The 25,239-nt window shown below is 46.1% G+C and overlaps 1 protein-coding gene across 1 annotated transcript in view; it reads left to right on the forward strand.

The window, feature by feature from the left end:
• Positions 1-1,053: 1,053 nt before the first annotated feature.
• LOC140736629 (myeloid cell surface antigen CD33-like) overlaps positions 1,054-25,239 on the forward strand; it is a 37,927-nt gene continuing 13,741 nt past the window's right edge. The window contains exons 1-4 of the mRNA XM_073062460.1: positions 1,054-1,134; positions 6,245-6,324; positions 15,347-15,712; positions 16,790-17,083. Of these exons, the coding sequence (XP_072918561.1) occupies positions 6,270-6,324; positions 15,347-15,712; positions 16,790-17,083 (715 nt within the window). The 5' untranslated portion in view covers positions 1,054-1,134; positions 6,245-6,269. The remainder of the gene's footprint in view (positions 1,135-6,244; positions 6,325-15,346; positions 15,713-16,789; positions 17,084-25,239) is intronic.

A 25,239-nucleotide genomic window follows, 5' to 3' on the forward strand; every position in this document is an offset into this window, starting at 1 on the left:
TCCCACAATCCTCCTCTCGATCCACCACTTCTCCAAGTTCGCTTCACCTGTCAGCTTGGAAACTCTGTCCAGTGCAAAATTTTCAGTCATTAACATATGTTCATAAAGAGAATGCACTTCAAAAGGGCAAAACTAAAATAAATTTATTATCAAAGTATATATGTGTCACCATATGCAACCCTGAGATTGAATTTCTTCAGGGCATACACAGTTAATCCAACAAGCACAATAGAATCAATGAAAGATCACACCCAAAAGGATGGACAGTCAACTCGTGTGCAAAGAGAACAAACTGTGCAAATAGAAAAGAGAAAAAAAACAATAAATATCGAGAACATGAGATGAAAAGTCCTTGAAAGTGAGTCTATAGGTTGTGGGAACAGTTCAGTGATCTGATCCACTCTGTACTTCCATTCATTCTGAAAGATAACATTTTCAGATTTAATTCTTTCCTGTTGCTCAACAAACTCTCAGTCCAGTCTGTTTACAGTTCCGTATCTCCTTAGGACGTTGGAGACATTTGGCCCATCGAGTCTAAATCTGACAGTTTACGGGGTGATCCCAACACCCACAATCTATTCGTAAATTCCTGTCAGTTCCTCTCAGACTGTACTGAATAGCTGTTCAGTTGGAATGGTTTAAAATGGCCAATTAACCTATCTGGGCTGCACCTTCAATCCTGATGTGGTCTCGCATCACTTGCCTTTTCAAAACTATCAGCTGGATTGTCCTCATCATCCCTATTTATTGATCAAGGCACTCTAAAATTTGGACGAGACAACTGGTCCAGAGGGGGTTGGGTTGCAGAGACAGGGAGGGGTGTGTGGTCCAGAGTGGGGTTACAGAGAGAGGGAGGGGTGTGTGGTCCAGAGTGGGGTTACAGAGAGAGGGAGGGCTCTGCCTGAGAGTCCTATCCCACAGTGCAGCAGACCCTAGGCTAAGCAAAAATAATGTCACTGTTGGATTGAATGGGTTAATCATTTGTGAATACTTCCTCATTTTGTTTCCCTTTCCTGATTAAAAGTGTTCTCTTCAACAATTTTATCCACACAGTGAAGCTGCTGCAGGAGAGGGCAGTGACCCCTGAAGTGTCTGTCTGATTAACTCTGGAGACGAGCAGTGGACTGATCCTGGGTATGTAATTCCATGCTTGTAGCCAACTCTGGCAAGAACTGGTGATGTGAGACATTGTACAGAGTCTGATCATTGGTGGACTTCGTGAGGTTCTACATTGTGTTTATTGGTGGACTTGGTTGTGGATCTCAATTCTCGGCTTTATCCGGGAATAGATCCACCACGCCACCACATTCCTGCCATCCCCTCTGCCCTTTTGCCCGCTTTATCCTTCTGTTCCTGCCCATTCTAGTGTCTGTTCAAATGCCTCTTAAACATACTGAATGTATCTGCCTGGAACCCCTTTGGCAATGCATTCAGTAATCAACAGGCAGAAAATAATTTCCCCTCAGACCCCCTTTAAAACCCCTCGTTGGCACCTGCACCCAGCATCCTCTTGTTGCTGACACCTCACCATGACAAAAATACATTCTAGTGATCAACCCTCTCTGTGCCTCTCCTAGCATTCTATTCCTATCAGGTAACCCCTTGTCCTCCTTCACCCCAGAGGGGGGGGGGAGAGGGGAGAGGGAGAGAGGGGATGGAGAGGTGTGAGATAGAGAGAGAGAGAGAGGAGGAGAGTGAGGGGGAGAAAAGAAAATGGATCCCCTCCAAACCAGGAGGAGGCATTTTGGTGAATCCCCACTGAGTTCTCTGCAGCACAATAACTTCCTCTGTATAGTGTGATGACTGTAACTGCACGCAGTTCTCCGAGTGCAGTCTGACCAGTGACTTGTAACATTGCAACATATCATCCCAACTCTGATATTGTGCACACTGACACATGAAGGGAAGTATACTGTAGCCTCTTTCACCATGTATGAGGAAGCTGAACAGAATGTACAAACTTCTTACAGAGAGCAGTGGGAATGGAACCCTGGTCACTGGTACTGTAAAGTGTTGTGCTAACCACGATGCCACCGTACCTCAGTGGACTGTGTCGCACATCAGACAAACCACCGCAGAGTCAGTGCTCAAAGAGTGTCACACTGTCGAACGATGGTCGAGTCAAACAGCACAGGAACAGGCCCTTCAGCCCATCCAATGCATGTCGACTAAGCCAGCCCATTTGTTAGCATTTTCCCATAAGTGCATTTTAAGTGTAATTGTACTGCCTCATGAAGTTTCACTGGTAGCTTGTTCCAGGGTCAGAACACCGACTGAGTGAAAAACTTGTCTCTTCAGGTTCCATTAAATCTCTGCCCTCTTACCTAAAACAGGAGCCTTCTGGTTCTTAATTTAGTGGACCTGGTAAAAGACTGGGCTTATTCATCCTATCTCTGCCCCTCATGAATTTATGTACCTCTAGAAAATATCCCGCATTTCCCTAGGCTCCAGTGAATATAACCCAAAATACACAACCTCTCTGCATAACTCAGTGCCTCGAGTCAGAACAACACACTCCTTAATCTACGCTGCACTCTGTCCATGTAAAGAGCTTTGTACTTCGAAAGACCAGTGAGAAGGAACAGGAAAAATCATTCAAGCGACAGCAAAGGGGCAGTGTCACACTGTCAGAGGGACAGTACTGAGGGAGTGTCACACTGTCAGAGGGACAGTACTGAGGGAGTGTCACACAGTCAGAGGGACAGTACTGAGGGAGTGTCACACTGTCAGAGGGACAGTACTGAGGGAATGTCACACTGTCAGAGGGACAGTACTGAGGGAGTGTCACACTGTCAGAGGGACAGTACTGAGGGAGTGTCACACTGTCAGAGGGATAATACTGAGGGAATGTCACACTGTCAGAGGGACAGTACTGAGGGAGTGTCACACTGTCAGAGGGACAGTACTGAGGGAGTGTCACACTGTCAGAGGGACAGTACTGAGGGAGTGTCACACTGTCAGAGGGACGGTACTGAGGGAGTGTCACACTGTCAGTGGGTCAGTACTGTGGGAGTGTCACACAGTCAGAGGGACAGTACTGAGGGAGTGTCACACTGTCAGAGGGATAGTACTGAGGGAATGTCACACTGTCAGAGGGACAGTACTGAGGGAGTGGCACACTGTCAGAGGGATAATACTGAGGGAATGTCACACTGTCAGAGGGACAGTACTGAGGGAGTGTCACACTGTCAGAGGGACAGTACTGAGGGAGTGTCACACTGTCAGAGGGATAATACTGAGGGAGTGTCACACTGTCAGAGGGAAAGAACTGAGGAAGTGTCACACTGTCAGAGGGACGGTACTGAGGGAGTGTCACACTGTCAGACGGATGGTACTGAGGGAGTGTCACACTGTCAGAGGAACAGCACTGAGAGAGTGTCACACTGTCACAGGGACGGTACTGAGGGAGGGTCACACTGTCACAGGGACAGTACTGAGGGAGTGTCACACTGTCAGAGGGATAATACTGAGGGAGTGTCACACTGTCAGAGCGACGGTACTGAGGGAGTGTCACACTGTCAGACGGATGGTACTGAGGGAGTGTCACACTGTCAGACGGATGGTACTGAGGGAGTGTCACACTGTCAGAGGAACAGCACTGAGAGAGTGTCACACTGTCACAGGGACAGTACTGAGGGAGTGTCACACTGTCAGAGGGATAATACTGAGGGAGTGACACACTGTCAGGGGGACAGTCATGAGGGAGTGTCACACTGTCAGAGGGAAAGAACTGAGGAAGTGTCACACTGTCAGAGGGACGGTACTGAGGGAGTGTCACACTGTCAGACGGATGGTACTGAGGGAGTGTCACACTGTCAGAGGAACAGCACTGAGAGAGTGTCACACTGTCACAGGGACGGTACTGAGGGATTGTCACACTGTCACAAGGACAGTATTGAGGGAATGTCATAGTGTCAGAGGGACAGTACTGAGGGAGTGCCGCACTGTCAGACGGACAGTACTGAAGGAGTATCACACTGTCAGAGGGACAGTACTGAGGGAGTGTCACACTGTCAGGGGGACAGTACTGAGGGAGTGTCACACTGTCAGAGGGACAGTACTGAGGGAGTGTCACACTGTCAGAGGGACGGTACTGAGGGAGTGTCACACTGTCAGTGGGTCAGTACTGTGGGAGTGTCACACAGTCAGAGGGACAGTACTGAGGGAGTGTCACACTGTCAGAGGGATAGTACTGAGGGAATGTCACACTGTCAGAGGGACAGTACTGAGGGAGTGGCACACTGTCAGAGGGATAATACTGAGGGAATGTCACACTGTCAGAGGGACAGTACTGAGGGAGTGTCACACTGTCAGAGGGACAGTACTGAGGGAGTGTCACACTGTCAGAGGGATAATACTGAGGGAGTGTCACACTGTCAGAGGGAAAGAACTGAGGAAGTGTCACACTGTCAGAGGGACGGTACTGAGGGAGTGTCACACTGTCAGACGGATGGTACTGAGGGAGTGTCACACTGTCAGAGGAACAGCACTGAGAGAGTGTCACACTGTCACAGGGACGGTACTGAGGGAGGGTCACACTGTCACAGGGACAGTACTGAGGGAGTGTCACACTGTCAGAGGGATAATACTGAGGGAGTGTCACACTGTCAGAGCGACGGTACTGAGGGAGTGTCACACTGTCAGACGGATGGTACTGAGGGAGTGTCACACTGTCAGACGGATGGTACTGAGGGAGTGTCACACTGTCAGAGGAACAGCACTGAGAGAGTGTCACACCGTCACAGGGACAGTACTGAGGGAGTGTCACACTGTCAGAGGGATAATACTGAGGGAGTGACACACTGTCAGGGGGACAGTCATGAGGGAGTGTCACACTGTCAGAGGGAAAGAACTGAGGAAGTGTCACACTGTCAGAGGGACGGTACTGAGGGAGTGTCACACTGTCAGACGGATGGTACTGAGGGAGTGTCACACTGTCAGAGGAACAGCACTGAGAGAGTGTCACACTGTCACAGGGACGGTACTGAGGGATTGTCACACTGTCACAAGGACAGTATTGAGGGAATGTCATAGTGTCAGAGGGACAGTACTGAGGGAGTGCCGCACTGTCAGACGGACAGTACTGAAGGAGTATCACACTGTCAGAGGGACAGTACTGAGGGAGTGTCACACTGTCAGGGGGACAGTACTGAGGGAGTGTCAGACTGTCAGAGGGACAGTACTGAGGAAGTGTCACACTGTCAGAGGGACAGTACTGAGGAAGTGTCACACTGTCAGGGGGACAGTACTGAGGAAGTGTCACACTGTCAGAGGGACAGTACTGAGGGAGTGTCACACTGTCAGAGGGACAGTACTGAGGGAGTGTCAGACTGTCAGAGGGACAGTACTGAGGGAGTGTCACACTGTCAGAAGGTCAGTACTGAGGAAGTGTCAGACTGTCAGAGGGACAGTATTGAGGGAGTGTCACACTTTCAGGTGGACAGTACTGTGAGAGTGTCACACTGTCAGAGGGACAGTACTGAGGGAGTGTCAGACTGTTGGAGGGACAGTACTGAGGGAGTGTCACTGTCAGAGGGACAGGCCTGAGGGAGTATCACACAGTCAGAGGGACAGTACTGAGGGAGTGTCACACTGTCAAAGGGACAGTACTGAGGGAGTGTCACACTGTCAGTTAGGCAGTTCATGAGTAGAATACCCCAGTGTTATGTCTGCATCCCTCTCAATTAAAGCTTGGACCAAGATCCTCAGCTGAGCCTGAAATCTTTCCCCTCATGGATTTTAATCATTAATAACCTCTCCCATTTTGGGGAAAACTGTCCCAGCCAGTCCAGTCTCTCCTTCTAACTCAAACACTCTAATGTTGGTAATGTCTTTCCTGCATTCCCTCCAGTTTAATGACATCCTTCCTGTAGCTTGGTGACCAGAACAGCACAAAATGCTCCAAGTGCAATCTACCAACACATCGAACAGTTTTAAGAAAACATTCTAACTTTAGTTCTCACTGTCCTGACCAATACATGCAATGTGTCAAACGCTCCCTTCACCACTTTTTGTCAGTTTCCTGTTCCCTTCTGGTTCACTGGAACCCAGTTCCTCTTACATGTGTCCTTGTTTTCAAAGCTCCCTTTAAAATGCTCAGTACAACATTAAAACTGAATGAATTAGTAGTGTGTGGGATTACTAATGGGAATAGTGTGGTACAGACTGGGAATCTTGTCCCTCACACTGATGTTGGAATCACAGCAGTTTGCTGGAGATTCATTGTAACTACTTTCTTTTTCAGTCTAAGGGTGGAAAACTGACAGAATATGCTGGATCTGAGAACAATCGGAAAGGTGTACTTCCTCCTGCCACTTCTTCAAGGTAAATCAGCAGCAGCTCGGGCAGCAAATCCCTGATTTTCCTCTAGTCTGGCTGGTGTGACACTAACCAGGGTACTCAGGGCTCAGTAGGGGGCTGGGCTGTGTGTCTGGCTGGTTAGCTGAAAGAGCCAGAGTCGTACAACTCATAAAGAGGCCCTGCAGCCCAAATTGTTCCTGCCGACAAAGATTCTCATCTAAATTATTCACAAATGGAAAAATTTTCTACAGGTGTAGGAAATTTTGAGCAACACACACAAAATGCTGAAGGAATACAGCAGGTCAGCAAGCATCTCTGGAGGGGAATAAACATTTTGGGTGGAGACCCTTCATCTCGACATTTGGCCACCTCTGCCCCATATCCTTCTAAACATCTCCACTCCAAGTTCCTGTCCATATGTTGTTAATCTACCTGCCTCAACAACTTCCTCTGGCAACTTGTTCCTCATAGAGTGGTGTTTCCTATCGTGGCAGAGTCTCAGACTAGACGCCACTATCTCTGAACAGAATCTTCCCTTTAGAACAGAGAAGAGGAGGATATTCTTCAGCCAGAGTGTGGTGAATCTGTAGAATGACTTGCCACAGACAACTGTGGAGGCCAATTCATTCGGTTTATTTAAAAGCAGAGGCTGATAGTTTCTTGATTAGAAAGGACCTCAAAGGTGACAAGGAGAAGGCAGGAGAATGGGGTTGAGAATTCCATTGTGTGAGTATGGTGGAACAACTCGATGAGCTGAATGGCCTAATTCTACTTCTGTGTGTTATAGTTTTATGGTCTTCTATATTGTTCACTTTCTGGGAGAAGAAATTGCTCCTCGATTCCCTATTAAATCTCTCCCCCATCACTTTAAACCTGTGCCTCTGTGGTCTTGATTTCCCAACGCTGGGAAAAAGACTTTGAACATTTACCCTGTCTCTGTCCGTTATGATTTTATACACCTCAATATGATCACCCTGTATGATACACTACGATGAAGAGTGTCCCAACCAGTTCAACCTCTCTCCGTTACTCAGTCTCTCATCAGGGTAGTGGAAGCAGCTTTAACAAGATTAACCGGTGGGAATTGGATCATTCGGGGATGGAACGTGTGGGGCAGTGGGGCGAGAGCCCGGCTGATTGGTGAACAGCTTCACAGAGACATCACTGGCTCGATAAGAATAGTCAGTGACAACTCAACAGTGTAAGTTCAGTCTTGCTGACGGTGGAAATGTGTGAAACCACGGGTGTGACGGTGGAGTTGATGTTGGTGCTTGTGAAGTTGGTTATTATTTCTAACACCCACCCCCAATATCCCTGGTACGACCCTCCTCCCCAGCTGCGCTCTCCTGGTGCGGTGAAATACAACCCCAGTGTGGTACAGGACACCTCTGCAGGGGTTTGATCACCTTTTCTCATTTCAGCGCCGCTTGCTGATGCAAATGGAACGGGGTGGGGATGCAGATGGGGGCTTTCAGGTGCAATTTGAGGGGCATTATTATAGTAACACGACGACGTGCCTGTAAAGACTTTGGACATACTCGAAGGGCCGCTAACCACTTCAGAGGCAGAGGACAGCACTGCGGAGCCTTCCCGAGCTGCCCCTACTCCTGCTGATCCCCCTCCAGTCAAACTCCCGCACCCACCCCCCACCCACCAGTGGTGGTGAAAGTCAGGGATGGGCGCGGCGTGGATGACACTGAGGGGTGGGTTCAGGTGACTGAAGGGAACGTGAAGAAAAAGAACAACCATCTCGGCCTCTCCCCCGGAGGAGAGGGGCAGGAGGTTCCTCCTGAACCCGACCCGAAGGGCCCTGTGGTGTCTGAGATTCAGCAAAGGCCTGGGGAGGCCGGGGTACGGAAAGTAGTGCCTGAGTCTGAGGGAGCCTCCGATACGGAGGGAGTCCGGACCCGGTGCATGAGGGGAACCGGAGTATTCCCAGATCACCATTCTGCTCAGTTATTCAGAAGGAGGGAGTCTCAACAGGCGAGGAGGGAGGGGCTCTGATAATGTTGTTACCGGGGAGGGTGACAAATGTGTAGAGATGAACATTTCCCGGACGGCTCCTGTTCTCTGATCAAACTCCAGGAGGATCAGTGGGGTGTCTGCTCTGAGATCGGATTATACGGTACTGGGTGGTGGCAGTGAGTGGGAGACTTGCCCTGTCCCGCCTCAGGACCTGTCTCGGGGAGGGATTCTGGATCCTGGGGTGGTGGCCTTTCCTCTGTCACTGATCATGAAGATAGGGTGGTACCCACGGTGCGAAGCTCACAGTCCCTTTTCGTGATGCACCCAGGCTGTTCTTGTAAGAGCGACATTTCACTTCCTTGCCTTCAATTGTGGATGAGACATGCCTTGGCGGTCTGTTTTTACCCCCCAGCGGGGTTGTTCAGGTTTTGTTTGCACTTCAGCCCTGTGCTCCTGATATACAGGCACCCAGTACGGAAGGGGCAGGTCCTTTCGGAGGATCCACTGGTGGGCTTGGCCAAGTTGGCCATTCCTATGTCCGGGCGGAAGACAGTCAAGGGGTCTGCTCGGCCCAGGCCGACTCTCTGCCCCTCCCTGTTACGGGGATATGTTCATGCCTGGCTGTCCTTGGAGAGAGAGCATGTGTTACTCTGGGTACACTCAGGGATTTCCGGGAACGGTTTCCCTCCCACCCCAGGGATTTGGCTGATTAACATATTTTAATTGGAACTTGTTCACCGTCTTGAACGTTTGTATTTGGTGTATTTTTGTGTGAATAAACTTGTAAAAGAAAAAGGGTGGTGCAGAAGGAACACTGCACTGTAGATATTGGAGTGTCACACATTCAGAGTCACGTGTGTTAAAGTGGAGTTTATCATCAGACGCTCAAGTCCATGTCTGCACGTGTAATGAAAAACTTCCTTGCAGCAGCATCACAGGTACATTAACACGAGATGCACAACATTCAGAGGAACAACAAATTATAACACAAGTTTACAAGAAAAAACACAACTGAAACAAAAGAAGCCCATTGTAATGTGAAGTGGTCATGGTGTTGCGATACTGAGGATGTGGTTGTGTTTGATCAAGATCAGGATGTTTGAAGGGAAGGAGCTGTTCCTGAACCTGGTGATGTGGGCCTTCAGGCTTCTGCCCCTCCTGCCCAATGGGAGCTGTGAGAACAGGACACAGTCCGGATAGTGGGAATGTTTGACGATGGGCGTTGCCTTCTTGAGGTGGCGCCTATTGTAGATAGTCCCAATAGTCGGGAGGAATGTATCGTGATGTGTAAAGGGGATTTCTTCTTTTTCTTTGTTACTGTGTATGTAATCAAAATGGCTTCTTTGTTTTGTTAAAAGTAGAAATGCTTCTTTGTTGCGAGAGAGTGCTGGAAGCTTGTTTGGGTTAAAATTTACTGATAACAAGAATTGTATTCCTTTGTAAACCAATTGGGATTAATGTTGTTCTTTCTTCTGAGTCTGTAAGCTATTGTTGGCGGGCTTTTGGGGAGATCGGCGTGAGGGGGTGAGAAAGAGAGGACGCGATACTGTAAACGGGGTGAGGAACGGACCCCAAGGGGGTGGTGTCCGAGGCCAGGAGGTACCCCGAGGAGAGGAGACGAAGATAGATGTGCTTGGTTGACCACTTCGGGTGGTCCTGAGCTGCGAGTCGAGGAGTTCGGAGGGGATCAAATGGTGGCCAGAAGACTTCAGTAATTGAGCTCCAACGGTTGCGCACGAAGTGGTTTGGATTTTGATAAGTTTGGCGCCTTTTCTTTATTTTTTTTCCTTCATATATACTGTATCATTATTAATCACTTAGTTATAGTAACCTTTATAAATTGTACTCATTTAATCGCATATGGTGTACTGTCTGTTTTTGGGCGAGGCGGGGACATCACACAGCATCCACACCAGCTGATTACCCAGTTTGGCGGGGCCGAAGGCTGCTCCCCCTAGACGAGAACGAGCTTATCGAGCCTGAGGCGACCCAGGGGGTTACATTGTGGGGTGCTCGTCCGGGATTGATTTCTGTGGAAGCTGTGTGATCGCCCTCTTTAAATTAGATAGATAGATAGATAGATAGATAGATAGATAGATAGATACTTTATTCATCCCCATGGGGAAATTCAACTTTTTTCCAATGTCCCATACACTTGTTGTAGCAAAACTAATTACATACAATACTTAACTCAGTAAAAAAATATGATATGCATCTAAATCACTATCTCAAAAAGCATTAATACTAGCTTTTAAAAAGTTCTTAAGTCCTGGCGGTAGAATTGTAAAGCCTAATGGCATTGGGGAGTATTGACCTCTTCATCCTGTCTGAGGAGCATTGCATCAATAGTAACCTGTCGCTGAAACTGCTCCTCTGTCTCTGGATGGTGCTATGTAGAGGATGTTCAGAGTTATCCATAATTGACCGTAGCCTACTCAGCGCCCTTCGCTCAGCTACCGATGTTAAACTCTCCAGTACTTTGCCCACGACAGAGCCCGCCTTCCTTACCAGCTTATTAAGACGTGAGGCGTCCCTCTTCTTAATGCTTCCTCCCCAACACGCCACCACAAAGAAGAGGGCGCTCTCCACAACTGACCTATAGAACATCTTCAGCATCTCACTACAGACATTGAATGACGCCAACCTTCTTAGGAAGTACAGTCGACTCTGTGCCTTCCTGCACAAGGCATCTGTGTTGGCAGTCCAGTCTAGCTTCTCGTCTAACTGTACTCCCAGATACTTGTAGGTCTTAACCTGCTCCACACATTCTCCATTAATGATCACTGGCTCCATATGAGGCCTAGATCTCCTAAAGTCCACCACCATCTCCTTGGTCTTGGTGATATTGAGACGCAGGTAGTTTGAGTTGCACCATATCACAAAGTCCTGTAACAGTTTCCTATACTCCTCCTCCTGTCCATTCCTGACACACCCCACTATGGCCGTGTCATCAGCGAACTTTTGCACATGGCAGGACTCCGAGTTATATTGGAAGGCGAAGAGCTGGTGTGCCTTTGTGGGTGTGCGATTGCTGGTTATCGCTGCACGTGTGTTGGGTGGGGTGGCTGCTGTTGGTAGCCCGGAGGGCGTTGTTCGAGTTCCGACCAACGCTGACGAAATGGTGGTGGGACCATGGGTTGTCCGTACTGTTCGGAGAGTGAGGAGAGACAGGTTGGGATGTTTCAGCAGTGGTGGGCTCCGCCCAGTTGTTGGCATAATGTCCAGCCCTAAAGGGCCGGAGACGTGGGCGGAGCGGACCTCTCAGTTGTTGGGTGAGTGGCAGTGCTTGGCTGAGGGAAAGCGACAGGAATTGGTTGGAAGTTTGAGTAGGCGGGCTGGTGGCGTTGTTAGAACTGTCGGGTACAATTACCTCGGGGTGACAGCTGTCAGTTATGTGAAAGTGTGGGAAAATGCGTGTGGTTTGACTGGAAGTCAAATGCCGCAGCTGGGGGGCTTATCATATCCGTGGCAGGAGATTGGTGGAAAGTTTTTAGGGTATCCCTTTTGGCTAGGGGGGCAGATAAATTGCTTGGGGTGCCAGGGGATCAGCTCCTCCCTCAGTTGTTCAGTTGATCCGACAGGTGTCGGGAAACATAGAGGAGGCCCTGTGGGAGAACGGCTTGGTGTCTCTGTGGGAGCACGTTCCCAGCAATGTACCAAGGAACTCCCGCAAGGAACAGACCCTATTCCTGAAGGCTTAGAGGGACCACGCAGTCAGGTGTTGTTACGGATGGATGGAAGTCAAGTTAAAGCCATCCTCAACACCAGGGCGCCGGTTAAGTTGCTGTACAATTTGTTTTATAACCGTTATTGGAAGCATTTACCCTTGACGACATTGAGGGCACTGGAGATTTGGGGTACAAGTGCCGGTGATTATCTAGACGACGGTTGTTGGTCAGTGAAAACGGAATTCTTAGAGGCAAATGTGGAGGTGACTGAGGTTCGTGAATCGTTAATGCTGATGTGTCCGGACCCTGTTGAGACGGGCAGCGTTTCGGTTCTGGAGAGAACCAATATCCTGCTGGTGCGCTTGGGGGCCTGCCCGGAGGAGGCGGGTGAGCGTTGTTTGGAGACATTGTCGATGCACCCAGAGTTTCGAGCTGCTTGTGCGGACGTGTGTAGCAGCATTGGGCCAGTACCGAATTGAAACAAGAGCCGGTGGTGGTACGGCCTGGGGGAAGTATCTGAGGGTGAGACCCTCTTAGTGGACGCTGCGAAATACCACGAGGGAGGGGAGTTGACCGCTGAAGACACCTCGGTGAGAGAGAGGTTGCGGCGACTGGCCCCTGAAGCCGTGGAAGACGTAGGCAGCGTGTGTGTGGATTATATTGCGCTGAAGAGCCGCACTGTCAGTGACCAGAATATGGCCCTAAGGGCCGAAGAGGCGATGGCCTGTCTGAGTGGTGCGAAGAGGTTTAAGGTGCTGGATCTGAGGAGTGGATGTTGCCAGATCCCGATGAGTGAGGCCGACAAGGAGAAGACGGCCGTTATAAGTTCCCTAGGATTCTTCCGGTCCGAAAAGATGCCACAGGGTATCTCCGGAGCCCTTGCAACCTTCCTGCAGGGCTTATGGAAGACCATGGGGGATGTGGAGATGTTTGGAGTTTTGGCAGATGTGGATGATCTCTTGGTATTTGGATTTGCCTCAGGAGAATATGAAGTGAAGAGATCGCAGGAGCAATGGAGGCCACGTGTTTCCGTTTGGAGAAGATCAAACAGCAGCTACCGATCGCAGAAATGAGGAAGAATACAGATTCGTTAGATAATGTGCTGGATGTGTGGTGCATGCTGCCTTTTGCTGACTTTCCCTCGATTGAGGAAGAGACCTTTGGCCCTTCTCCCACTGAGTCAGGTGTAGTGGGGAGAGTGTAAAGGGGGTTTCTTCTTTTTCTTTGTTACTGTGTATGTAATCAAAATGGCGTCTTTGTTTTGTTAAAAGTAGGAATGCTTCTTTGTTATGATAAGTGCTGGAAGTTTGTTTGGGTTAAAATTACTGATATCGTGAATTGTATTTGTTTGTTAACCAATTGGGATTAATGTTATTCTTTCTTGTGGGTCTGTAAACTGATTGTTGGCGGACATTTTGGGGAGTCGGCGCGAGGGAGTGAGAGAGAGAGGACGCGATGCTGGAAACTGGGCGACGGAACGGACCCCGAGCGGGGGTCCGAGGCCCAAGGTTTTCGGTGAGGAGAGGAGAGGAGACGAAGACAGATTTGTGTGGAGCATCTGGTCGACCACCGTGGTTGGTCCCAGGCGGCGGGTCGAGGAGTTCGGAGGGGATCGAATGGTGGCCAGAAGACTTCAGTAATTGAGCTCCAACGGTTGTGATCAAAGTGGTTTGAACTTTGATAAGTGTGGCGCCTTTTCTTTATTTTTTTCCCTTCATATTTACTATCGTTATTAATCACTTAGTTATAGTAAACTTTATAGATTGTACTCATTTAATCGCATATGGTGTACTGTCTGTTTTTTGGGCGAGGCGGGGACATCACACAGCATCCACACCAGCTGATTACCCAGTTTGGCGGGGCCGAAGGCTGCTCCCCCTAGACGAGAACGAGCTGAGCGAGCCTGAGGCAACCCAGGGAGTTACATTGAGCACCTCCAACAGATTCATATCCCCCACAGTTCTCTCCATAACTTCTTCGCTCAGCTCGTTCTCGTCTAGGGGGAGCCGCCTTCAGCCCGCCAAACTGGGTAATCAGCTGGTGTGGATGCTGTGTGATGTCCCCGCCTCGCCCAGAAACACACAGTACACCATATGCAACTAAATGAGTACAATTTATAAAGGTTACTATAACTAAGTGATTAATAATGATACAGTGTATATGAAGGGAAAAAAAATAAAGAAAAGGCGCCAAACGTATCAAAGTCCAAACCACTTCGTGCACAACCGTTGGAGCTCAATTACTGAAGTCTTCTGGCCACCATTCGATCCCCTCCGAACTCCTCGACTTGCAGCTCAGGACCACCTGAAGTGGTCAACCAAGCACATCTATCTTCGTCTCCTCTCCTCGGGGTACCTCCTGGCCTTGGACACCCCCCCCCCCCGTCCATTCCTCACCCCGTTTACAGCATCGCGTCCTCTCTCTCTCACCCCCTCGCGCCGATCTCCCCAAAAGCCCGCCAACAATAGCTTACAGACTCAGAAGAAAGAACAACATTAATCCCAATTGGTTTACAAAGGAATACAATTCTCGTTATCAGTAAATTTTAACCCGAACAAGCTTCCAGCACTCTCTCGCAACAAAGAAGCATTCCTACTTTTAAGAAAACAAAGAAGCCATTTTGATTACATACACAGTAACAAAGAAAAAGAAGAAATCCCCTTTACAGATGTATTTTGCTAAATCCATTACTCATGGCAGATTATGTTCCAGCAGATTCACATCGCCGCAGTGTGATGTACTGTGATGTTACACGTTGACTGGGTTGCAGTACGAGCAGGACAGTGTGAAGGATTGCTGCATTGTTGACTGGGACAGGTTGTGAGAAAGCTGCACTGTTAGTGTGGGAACTGTCAGAACAGGCCCCTACTGCAGTCTGTCTGTCACCAGCATCTGTGGTACTCAGTCACAGGCACGTCAGCATCCTTGTACCTGTGGGAGTCCCACAGGGATCCCTTACATAATAATGATCCACATTCATTCCTAGATCCATAAGATCTGATAGATCCAATGTAGTAGATGGATGGAAGGAGCAGAGACAGTGACACATTAAAGAGCAAACAGGAAGTGATTCCCAACAGAGGAACGCAGACCAGTTTTGGCCACTCCATTTCTTCCTGCACTGTTAGATGACACCTCTATCGTTGATTCTTCCTGACAGTGAGAGACCAACTTTTTTGTTCCTGAGCCAATGAGGCAAAACAAAATGAACCTGCACCACTCATCCTCCCCCCCTCCCCCCGACTAACAGGTCCCGTCCAACCATGAGGAGGCCTGGTGGGTTTCCTTGTGTCTCTCACACTTAGTACGCACCATGTCCACAGACACAGTGCAGGAGTGATACAGGGAATGGTTATCAAGTCCGATGTGCTCACAAGCCATCCATTACCAAAGATTGTTCATTCTCTCCTCAGGCACAGTGTCGAATGAGTGGACAGCTGACAGACCATTACATGTGACAGCACAGAGAGGTTTGTGTGCTCAGATTCCATGCCACTACCATTATCCATCAAATCTGCATGAGGAGCCGAGGACTGGTATCTGGTATAACAGTGAAAAAGCGGAATATCATCGTATAGCCTTTCACTCCAGAGATCACAGTCGGGAGATGCAGAAGTTTCAGCATCGGACCCGTCTGTCTGGAGACTTGAATGATGATGACTGTTCCCTGGTTATCGACAACATCACACAGGAAGATGAAGGGCCATACTTTTTCAGGATTGAGTTTACCGGAAGTGATCGTTACACCTATCACCCTGTCACGCAGCTCCGTGTTTCTGGTAGGTGTTCTGTGTGATCACTCAACAGCAGACATTCAGCAGTCAGTGGGGAATAATATAAACTTGTGCTGGGTCCATATTCACTTCGCCACAGCTCCCAGTTTTCAGGAAACTTCACATTCATTCCTGAAGCAACCTCTGTACCTTCAGCGTACCGACTGTTACTATGTCATGAAAGCCAGTTTATGTTCCCAAACATATTGAAGTACCACTGTCATGGACACAAGAGGTTCTCAGAGTTACATGCAGTTTCTTTCCAAACTAGGTACCTCTCATGTGGCAGAGTTTGGCTTCCCCGCGACCCTCCACTCCTTCTCCATCCCGACCATCTGCACTTCCTTCCATTCCTTCGTCCATTGTGTATTTATCCATCATCCAGGCCATGCCCTGATGTCACTACTAATATCGGGCAGGAGGTACAGAAACCTTGTGTCCCATACCACCCAGTTCCAGAACAGTTATTACCCTTTAAACACCAGTCTCCTGGAATGGTGTGAATAACTTCAAACACCTCTACTCTGAGCTGATTCTATGTCCTACAGGCTCACTTTCAGGGACTCTTTACAACTCACGTTTTCAGTACTGTATTTTTTTGAATTTGCAATTTGTCTTTTTATTGTCAGTCTTTTTCTGTTTGTGTAGATTTTTATATATTTGACTTGATTTCTTTTTTCCTGCAAATGCCTGCAAGAAAATGAATCTCACGGTATCACAGTACATTGTAACAACCTGTATATGTACTTTGCTAATAAATTTAATTTGAACTTTTTGAACATCTCCCCCATGACCAAGTCCACTTGGCCCATGTCTCACTGTTTGGGGAAGAACGTACCCCACTGAATGTATCAGTGACTGTGTGATATTGTGGCTCTCAGTGGAGGACTCTGTTTCCCATTTCCCCTCTCAACAGCTTTCAGAACAGTAATGAACCCCACACTGTTCAACTTTCCCTCACACTCTACCCTCATTGTTCAGGGATCATCCTGTAAACACCTTTCCTGTTGTGGGGCTGGGATTTCTATCTGAACTGATGCATCTGGTGATATTGAACTAAAATGATTCATTTCTCTCTGTTAGACTTCACAGATAAACCCATGATATTCGCTGCTGAACTTGTTGAAGGAAAGTTTGTGGACATAACCTGCATCTTCAACACCACATGTAATGGAACTTCACCCACCTTAACCTGGGTCACCCCCACGGATGTACCACCATCCGTCTCAAGCAGTGTAACTCGGTGGCACAACACTCTGACATATACTTCTGTCCTGACCATGACCCCAGCGCTCAAACACCACGGGCAAAATCTCACCTGCAGAGTCAGATACCCATCTGTTTCATCGGAGCAGACCCTCACACTAACTGTGCAGTGTAAGTATGGGGATCAGTTATCATACAGGTATGGCAATACTCTGGAGAGTACACAGAAATAGTCTGCAAATTTCAGCAGGAGGATAACTAAATCATTTATTTAGTAACAAGTGTTGCCCTGAATATCCATGAGAAGATGATAAAACATAGGAGCAGAATTAGGCCAATTGGTCCATCAAATCTGCTTAAACATTCAGTTATGGCTGATCCATTTCCCCCCTCCTCAGCCCCACACCCCGGCCTCTTCCCCATAAACTTTGATGCCATGGCCACTCAAGAACCTATCAATGTCTGCCTTAAATACACCCAATGACCTGGCTTCCACAGTTGTCCGTAACAAATTCCAGAAATTCACCAACATCTGGCTGAAGAAATTTCTCCACATTTTTGTATGAAATGGATGTTCCTCTGAGGCCCTGTTCGCCTGTCCTAGACTCCCCCACCATGGGAAACATCCTTTCCACATCTACTCTGTCCAGGCCTTTCAACATTCAAAAGATTTCAATGAGATCCCCCCCTCCTCATCCTTCTAAATTCCAGCAATCACAGGCCCAGAGCCATCAAACATTCCTCTTATGATAAACCTTTCATTCCCAGAATCATCCTGTGAACCTCATCTGAACCCTCTCCAATGCCAGCACATCTTTTCTTAGACAAGGAGCCCAAAACTGTTCACAATGCTCAAGGTGAGGCCTCACCAGTGCCTTATAAAGCCTCAAGATTACATCCCTGCTCTTATATTCTGGCCTCTTTGAAATTAATGCAAACATGACATTTGCCTTCCTCACCACCAACTCAACCTGCAAGTTAACTTTCAGGGTGTTCTGCACAAGGATTCCCAAGTTCCTCTGCATCTCATTTTCTCCCCATTTAGAAAATAATCCACACATTTATTTCTACTACTAAAGTGCATGACCATGCATTTTCCAACATTGCATTTCATTTGCCATTTTCTTGCCCATTCTCCTAGTCTGTCCAAGTCCTTCTGCATCCTACACACACAAAATGCTGGTGAAACACAGCAGGCCAGGCAGCATCTATAGGGAGAAGCGCTGTCGACGTTTCGGGCCGAGACCCTTCGTCAGGACTAACCGAAAGGAGAGATACTAAGAGATTTGATAGTGGGGGGAGGGGGAAGTGCAAAATGATAGGAGAAGACCGGAGGGGGTGGGATGAAGCTAAGAGCTGGAAAGGTGATTGGTGAAAGTGATACAGAGCTGGAGAAGGGAAAGGATCATGGGACGGGAGGCCTCGGGAGAAAGAAAGGGGGAGGGGGGAGCACCAGAGGGAGATGGAGAACAGGCAGGGTGATGGGCAGAGAGAGAGAGAGAAAAAAAACAACTAAATATGTCAGGGATGGGGTAAGAAGGGGAGGAGGGGCATTAACGGAAGTTAGAGAAGTCAATGTTCATGCCATTAGCATGGTGGCTACCCAGCCGGTATATAAGGTGTTGTTCCTCCAACCTGAGTGTAGATTCATCTTGACAGTAGAGGAGGCCATGGACATTCTGATATGTCTATCCATGGCCTCCTCTACTCTCAAGATGTTTAACAGGAACTGCCCGCCCCTTCGCAGTGGTAGAAGCCTCGGTGTGTTTCTAGTTTCTCTTTGCCTTCCTACCTCAACCCACTCCTTCACCCGTGCCGCGCCCATCACCGACCTCCGTCGCCACAGGCACGGGGAAAGGGGGAGGTGTGTGCCGACGGGAGGAACAGAAAGAGGGAGCAGCGGGGGGAGGCCCAGCGACGTCGGCTTCAAAGCGTCATTCCTACTGACTCAAGTTGGTTCTGTACGTTGTACAGCATCTTTCAGAGCCATTAATTTGAAAGGGTGACTCACTTCGCGGGATGTAATTCCAGAGCCCGCAGTCTCCGCATACGACTGCGATGCCGACATGTTGGAGATGCACTCTGTCATGGCAGTCACTACTCAGTCCGAAATCCGACAACTACAGAACGCTAAACACAGCGAGACCCCAGCAAATAATCTCTCAAAAGGAAACAGTTCAGAGAGGGGAGGGAGATGGGAGTTATCCGTGGATAGGCTGGATGTCCGTCTGGTTGAAAAACCTCAGCGCCATCCGTGCTGCTGCAAAAACGAAGGTGTCTCCCAGGTCAGTCCGCTCTTCCTCCGGCCGCTCCGAAGTCTTCCCAATCGCCCTGGGCTCGGCAATCTAAACGGGAGGGGTTTCCGCTGTTTCAAAACGGATTTAATCCGTTCCCGCTCCCGACAAAGTTAAAGACTCGAACTTTGGCAATCCGTCAGCTGCAGCCACTGCTCAGCGCTCGAGAAACACGGACCGAAAACTTCAAAAACCGGGTCCTTGCAGGAAAGAAACCGCTCTAGTCCACTGTCAATATGACACCCCACACTCCCAAAACCTTCTGGAGGTCTCTAAACCCGTTCTTTTAGAATTTGGCCGCTATTTTCAACTTTAGGAGAGAGATCTCACACTGTATCACCCCTCCCACAGTTTGACTCTTCCTCAGAATTACCCCTCCCACACTGTCACTCACGATCGCCCCCCCCCCACAGTGCGGCGCTCCCTCAGTGTGACAACAATATTCATTGATGATGCTCAGCATTGTCTCTGCGATATCACACTGTCCCTCGTTTATGCCCTTCAGACTGGACAACACCTTCTCCGTAAGAGTGCCGGGCTGTCCTTGGTAGTGAGCTTGCGGCGACTGTGGCGGCTGCAATTACCGGCCGCACCACCAAGCGGGCATATCAAGTGTCCTGTAGCCGCCCATCCTCCTGATAATCTGGCAAACGGCTGAGCTTCTGCTTCTTCTTATTTTGTTGTATGACGGTTGCCAAACCAGCTTTAAGGTGCATTACCGCCACCTGCTAGACTGGAGTGTGGATCGTTTGATAAACAGGAGGAATGAAAAGAAATGCATTCCCTAAATTCTATACAATAAAACAGAGTCTTTCAGATACTCCATGATATAGGTCCGTATTTCTCTTGAACTCCCAAAATGTCTTCTATACCCACAGCAGTTTTATTTTTGTTCATCTTAAGCGCTCCTATCATCTTCACCCTTTCTCTTTCATACTTCTTACATTTAATCAATACATGTTCAACTGTTTCTGGTTGATTGCAGTTTTCACACAACCCAGTTGGACATTTCCCTATTTTATATAATGTGTAATTAAGACTTGTGTGTCCAATTCTTGAACGACTGATGATCACTTCTGTCTTTCTATGCCCACCTGATATTCTTTGGTATCTGACTTGTCCTTGTATTTTGTACAGTTGTCTCCCTGTTTCACTCTCATCCCAATGCTTCTGCCATGTCTCCTCAATATGTGTTTTTATAATGCTTTTGACTTCCGCTTTGCTTAGAGGGATCTGGACCTGTATTATAGATGATTTGAGAGATTGTTTAGCTATAATGTCAACTTTTTCATTACCCTCCACACACAATGAGCAGGAACCCAAAGGAAGCTTACTTCTACCCCATTTTGGTCAGTGTATATAACTTGCATAGAACCTCCAATAAAATATCCTGTCTACTTTCTGATTTTCTTGATTTGATAGAGGTTAATGCAGACAAACTGTCTGAACAGATTACAGCCTTTCTGACATTATTTTCTTCTAACTAAGATAATTCACTCAATATTGCCATTAATTCTGTTGTATACACTGATAAATGGTTTGATGTTCTTTTCCTGATACTAGTTTTGCACAGAGGAATGTAGACTGCAATACCTGTGTGGCCAGAGCTAGGGTCTTTGGAGCCATCCGTAAATATTACTAATTTGTTTCTAAAATGCAGGTCTATATATTCTTGTACTATCAATTTGATTCCACAGTTAGACTACTTTTTTAAAAAGTTGTTGCAGGTTTGTATCCACTGTATGTATTGTAAAGAGCCATGGAGGAACATCGGGTAATGGAACTGTAGGGCTATATTCCATTTTGTGCAGACCATATTTTTGTGCTGCTGCATCCCCGATCCATCCAAAGCTATTATAATTTGGATTATTATGTTCCCAGCAGTCTTTTAATATAGCTTTAGCTGGATGTGAGTAGTTATGCCCCATGATGTTAACCCAGTAATGTAGCATTAACTTTATTCTTCTAAGTCTTAAAGGCATTTCCCCTGTTTTGACTTGAAGGGCTGATACAGCTGATGCACCACTACATATCCTGAGGGCCTGAGCTCGCTCAACATCCAGCATTTTTAAATTACTTTCAGCAGCTGACATGTATACTGCACATCCATAATCCAATGTAGCCCTTATTAGAGCTTGATAAATATTTAATAACGATATCCTGCTTGTACTCCAATCCTGTCCAGCAAGACACCTCAATAAGTTGTTTATTTTGTTACATTTGTTCGTAATTTTCTCAATTTGCTTTTTCCATGTAAGGTTCTCATCAAATAACAAACCGAGGAATGGAATTATCTTTATCTGCTCTAATTTTTGTTCATTTGATTTCACGCAAACTGGTTCGTGATTTCTTGAGAAACATATCACTTGCGACTTACTTAGAGACAATTTGAAACCCCATTTATTTGCCCACTCCTCCACTTTATTAATTGCGTCTTACATTTTCCTTTGTATATGAATTAAATTTCTTCCCCTCACCCATAAAGCCCCAGCATCTGCACATAGGGATTTCCCCACACTATGTTCAACTTGCGCAAATATGTCATTTATCATTATGGTAAATAGTAATGGAGTGCAGGCACTACCTTGTGGTGTTCCATTTTCAACTGAATATGTCCTGGAGTACTCTTCTTCCACCTTGACTTGAATTGTTTGATCAAAAAGTAAGTCTAGAACCCAGTTATATAATTTTCCTTCCACCCCTAATTCTTTCAATTTAATTAACACTCCCTCTTTCTAGAGCATATCATATGCCTTTTCTCTGTTGAAGAATACTGCCAGGACCATTTCTTTAATTGTTTGAGCCTTTCTAATTTCAGATTCCAAGCTAAGTATTGAATCTACAGTAGTTCTTCCTTTGTGAAAACTGCTTTGGTAGGGAGAAATAAAAATTCTTTTTTCTAGAAAGTATGTAAGCCTATCAATTATTATTCATTCCGTAAGTTTACCTAGCTGTGAAGTTAATGCAATTGGTCTATAGTTTGTTGGGTCTGATGAATCTTTACCAGGTTTTAATATTGGAACAATAGCAGAATGTTTCCATGCAGATGGTATTTTACCTCTTCCCCGTATATCATTAAACAGTCTCTGCAGAACTAGAAGTGCACTTCCTGATAAGTGCTACAGCATTATATTCCAGACTTGGTCCTTCCCAGGAGAAGTTGGCCGCGTATTCATAATAGCCCTTTCTATTTCTGTTTTGCTAATAGGTGTCTACAGCACTTCTTCTGATGTTGCTGTTTTGTCCGTAATTCCTGAATTTTGCTTAAGCCTCTCCTCCCTTTGCTGTCTAGCCACAACTGTCAAATTTTCCAAGCTATGTATGCTAACAAAAGTTTTCGCCAATATTTCTGCTTTTTCTACATTGTTAATTGCAATTTTGTCCTTGCTTTCTAGCACAGGAATCTCTTTGCTACTTCTTATACCATTCATTTTCCTTATCATGCCCCGTATTTCAGACGGTTGAGTTTCTTTTCCAATTTTGTTACAATATTGTCTCCAGTGTGCTCGCTTTGCTTGTCTGATTATTTTCCAAACTTCTGCTTGTGCTCTCTTTTATATTGTATTAATGTTTCTACCAAATGTTGTCTTTTTAACACTTTAACTGCTTTTTTTCTTACTTTTATACTTCTACTACATTCACAATTCCACCATGGAACACTTTAACTCTTTCCTCTACCTTTAAGTTTTGGAATTGTTTCTTCTGCTGAATTTTTAACTGCTGCTGTGACTAATTTATCATTCATTTCTTCTATATCCAATATATTTTCATCTAAAATCTTTATTCATCTTACTTCACTTCTTCTTTGAAATATCTCCCAATCTGCCTTATTTAGTTTCCACCTTGACACTCTAGGTCCTTTATTTTGTTCTATTTTAATCTGAATCTTTGTGAGTATGGGATAGTGATCACTTCCTAATGTAGTTTGTTTTAATACATTCCAAGTACTGATCCCTGTTAATTCTCTACTTACAAATGTTAAGTCTATTGTGGATTCTGTGTTTTGGGAAATGTTAAATCTCATACTTTGTCCATTATTTATACATGCCAATTTTTCATCATCTATAAATTCTTGTATCACTAATCCGTTTTCATCAATATTTTTACATCCCCATAATTTACTGTGTCCATTGAAATCCCCACACCATATTATTTTCCCTTTCATCCCACTACCCACTGTGTTTACTGCATCTTTGCTTAATCTTCTACATGGATTATAATAATTTATTATTACCAAACTTTCTCTGCCTATCCAAATTTTGATTGTTATTGATACATATTTCTGCCCTATGTTGATTATATTATACCTCATCCCACTGGTTATAAATATTGCTACTCCTCCAACATTGTCATTACTTCTATCCTTCCTAATAGCTGTAAAACAAAATCTAATTGTGGTTTCAACCATGTTTCTTGTATACATAAAATCTGAGGTTTTTTCCTTAAGCTCTGATACATATTTCTTAAATTCTTGACTATTTGTGATAAGACTCCTTGCATTCTGTTGTAAAATATATATACTGCCATTAAGATCCCGCCTCCCCTGCCTTCGAACTGTTTGATCCTCCATTCAACGTTTCTTTAGCTACTTCCCACCCAAGCCCTGTAATACCAAGATATTTTTCTGCAGACTTGACTATAATTTTAGCTTTCTCGGTTCTCTTGTCCGTTAACACTAAACAGTTAATTACATCTACCATGAACAGTACGAAATCCTTTCTACTCATTATTAGTGTATCCTTATTTATCACATTACAGCCCTCACAGTTCACTGGTTTATTATTCCCTATCTTTGTTCACTTGATAGCCTTCTCTTTTTCAGCAATTCCTTTCACTGCCTCTGTATAGCTAATCTCTTGTTACTTTAACATATTGTATCTCAGCTGTCTTCTTGCTATTAATGCCCCCTCGATAAGCTGCACCGTGTTCCCCGCCATAATTGCAGCATTTCAGCCTAGCTTCCGCCTCGCATTTCCCATATTCATGTTCTCCAGCGCATCTCCCACATTTTTGTTTCCCTCTGCAGACCGCCGCGATATGCCCGAATTTCTGACATTTAAAGCATTTTAAAGGCGGTGGTATATGTATTCTGACCTCATAACACATATACCCGAAATAAAATTTTGTCGGCAATTTTTCTTCATCGAAATTAATCATATCTGATAAACTATCACAATTGTTTCTTTTTCTTGTAACTTTCAAACGTTTGGCCTCAATTTTTGCTCCTTTTATGTTCTGTTTAATCTCAACCATAGTAACCTCTGTTGGTATTCCTGAAATAACTCCTCTAGTCCACTTTCTATTGTTGGGTATTGAACATTGTACTTTTCTGCTGTCTATTCTATTTAATCTTATCACTTTGCCTTGCTGAGCACTATCCCGACAAATCACTAACTTCGATCCATTTCGTAATACCTTTGCTCTTTTGACCTCGCCAGTAAGTTTGTTGATCATCTTCATCAAATGAATCAGGTTCCATTCACCAAAAGGCTCAGTTTTATAACTGCTTTAATCTCATCTTCTTTCCATTGTTTTGCTATCCTACAGCATTAGGAGGTAGTGACCAGAATATGATAACTTTTAATCTACAATTTGAGAGGGAGAAGGGAAAATCGGAAGTGTCAGTATTCCAGTTGAACAAAGGGGACTATGGAGCCATGAGGGAGGAACTGGCCAAAGTTGACAGGAAGGATACCCTAGCAGGGATGACAGTGGAACAACAATGGCAGGTATTTCTGGGAATAATACAGAAGGTACATGATCAGTTCTTCCCAAAGATGAAGAAAGATTCTAAGGGGAGTAGGGAGTGACCGTGGCTAACAAGGGAAGTCAAGGACAGTTTAAAAATAAAAGAGAAATATAACATAGCAAAAATGAACGGGAAGCCAGAGGATTGGGAATCCTTTAAAGAGCAACAGAAGATAACTAAAAAGGCAATATGGGGAGAAAAATGAACTACGAAGGTAAGCTAGCCAAGAATATAAAGGAGGATAGTAAAAGCTTCTTTATGTATGTGAAGAGGAAAAAATTAGT

Source organism: Hemitrygon akajei, chromosome 1 (assembly GCF_048418815.1).
Source record: "Hemitrygon akajei chromosome 1, sHemAka1.3, whole genome shotgun sequence".
In the NCBI taxonomy this organism is placed as follows: domain Eukaryota; kingdom Metazoa; phylum Chordata; class Chondrichthyes; order Myliobatiformes; family Dasyatidae; genus Hemitrygon; species Hemitrygon akajei.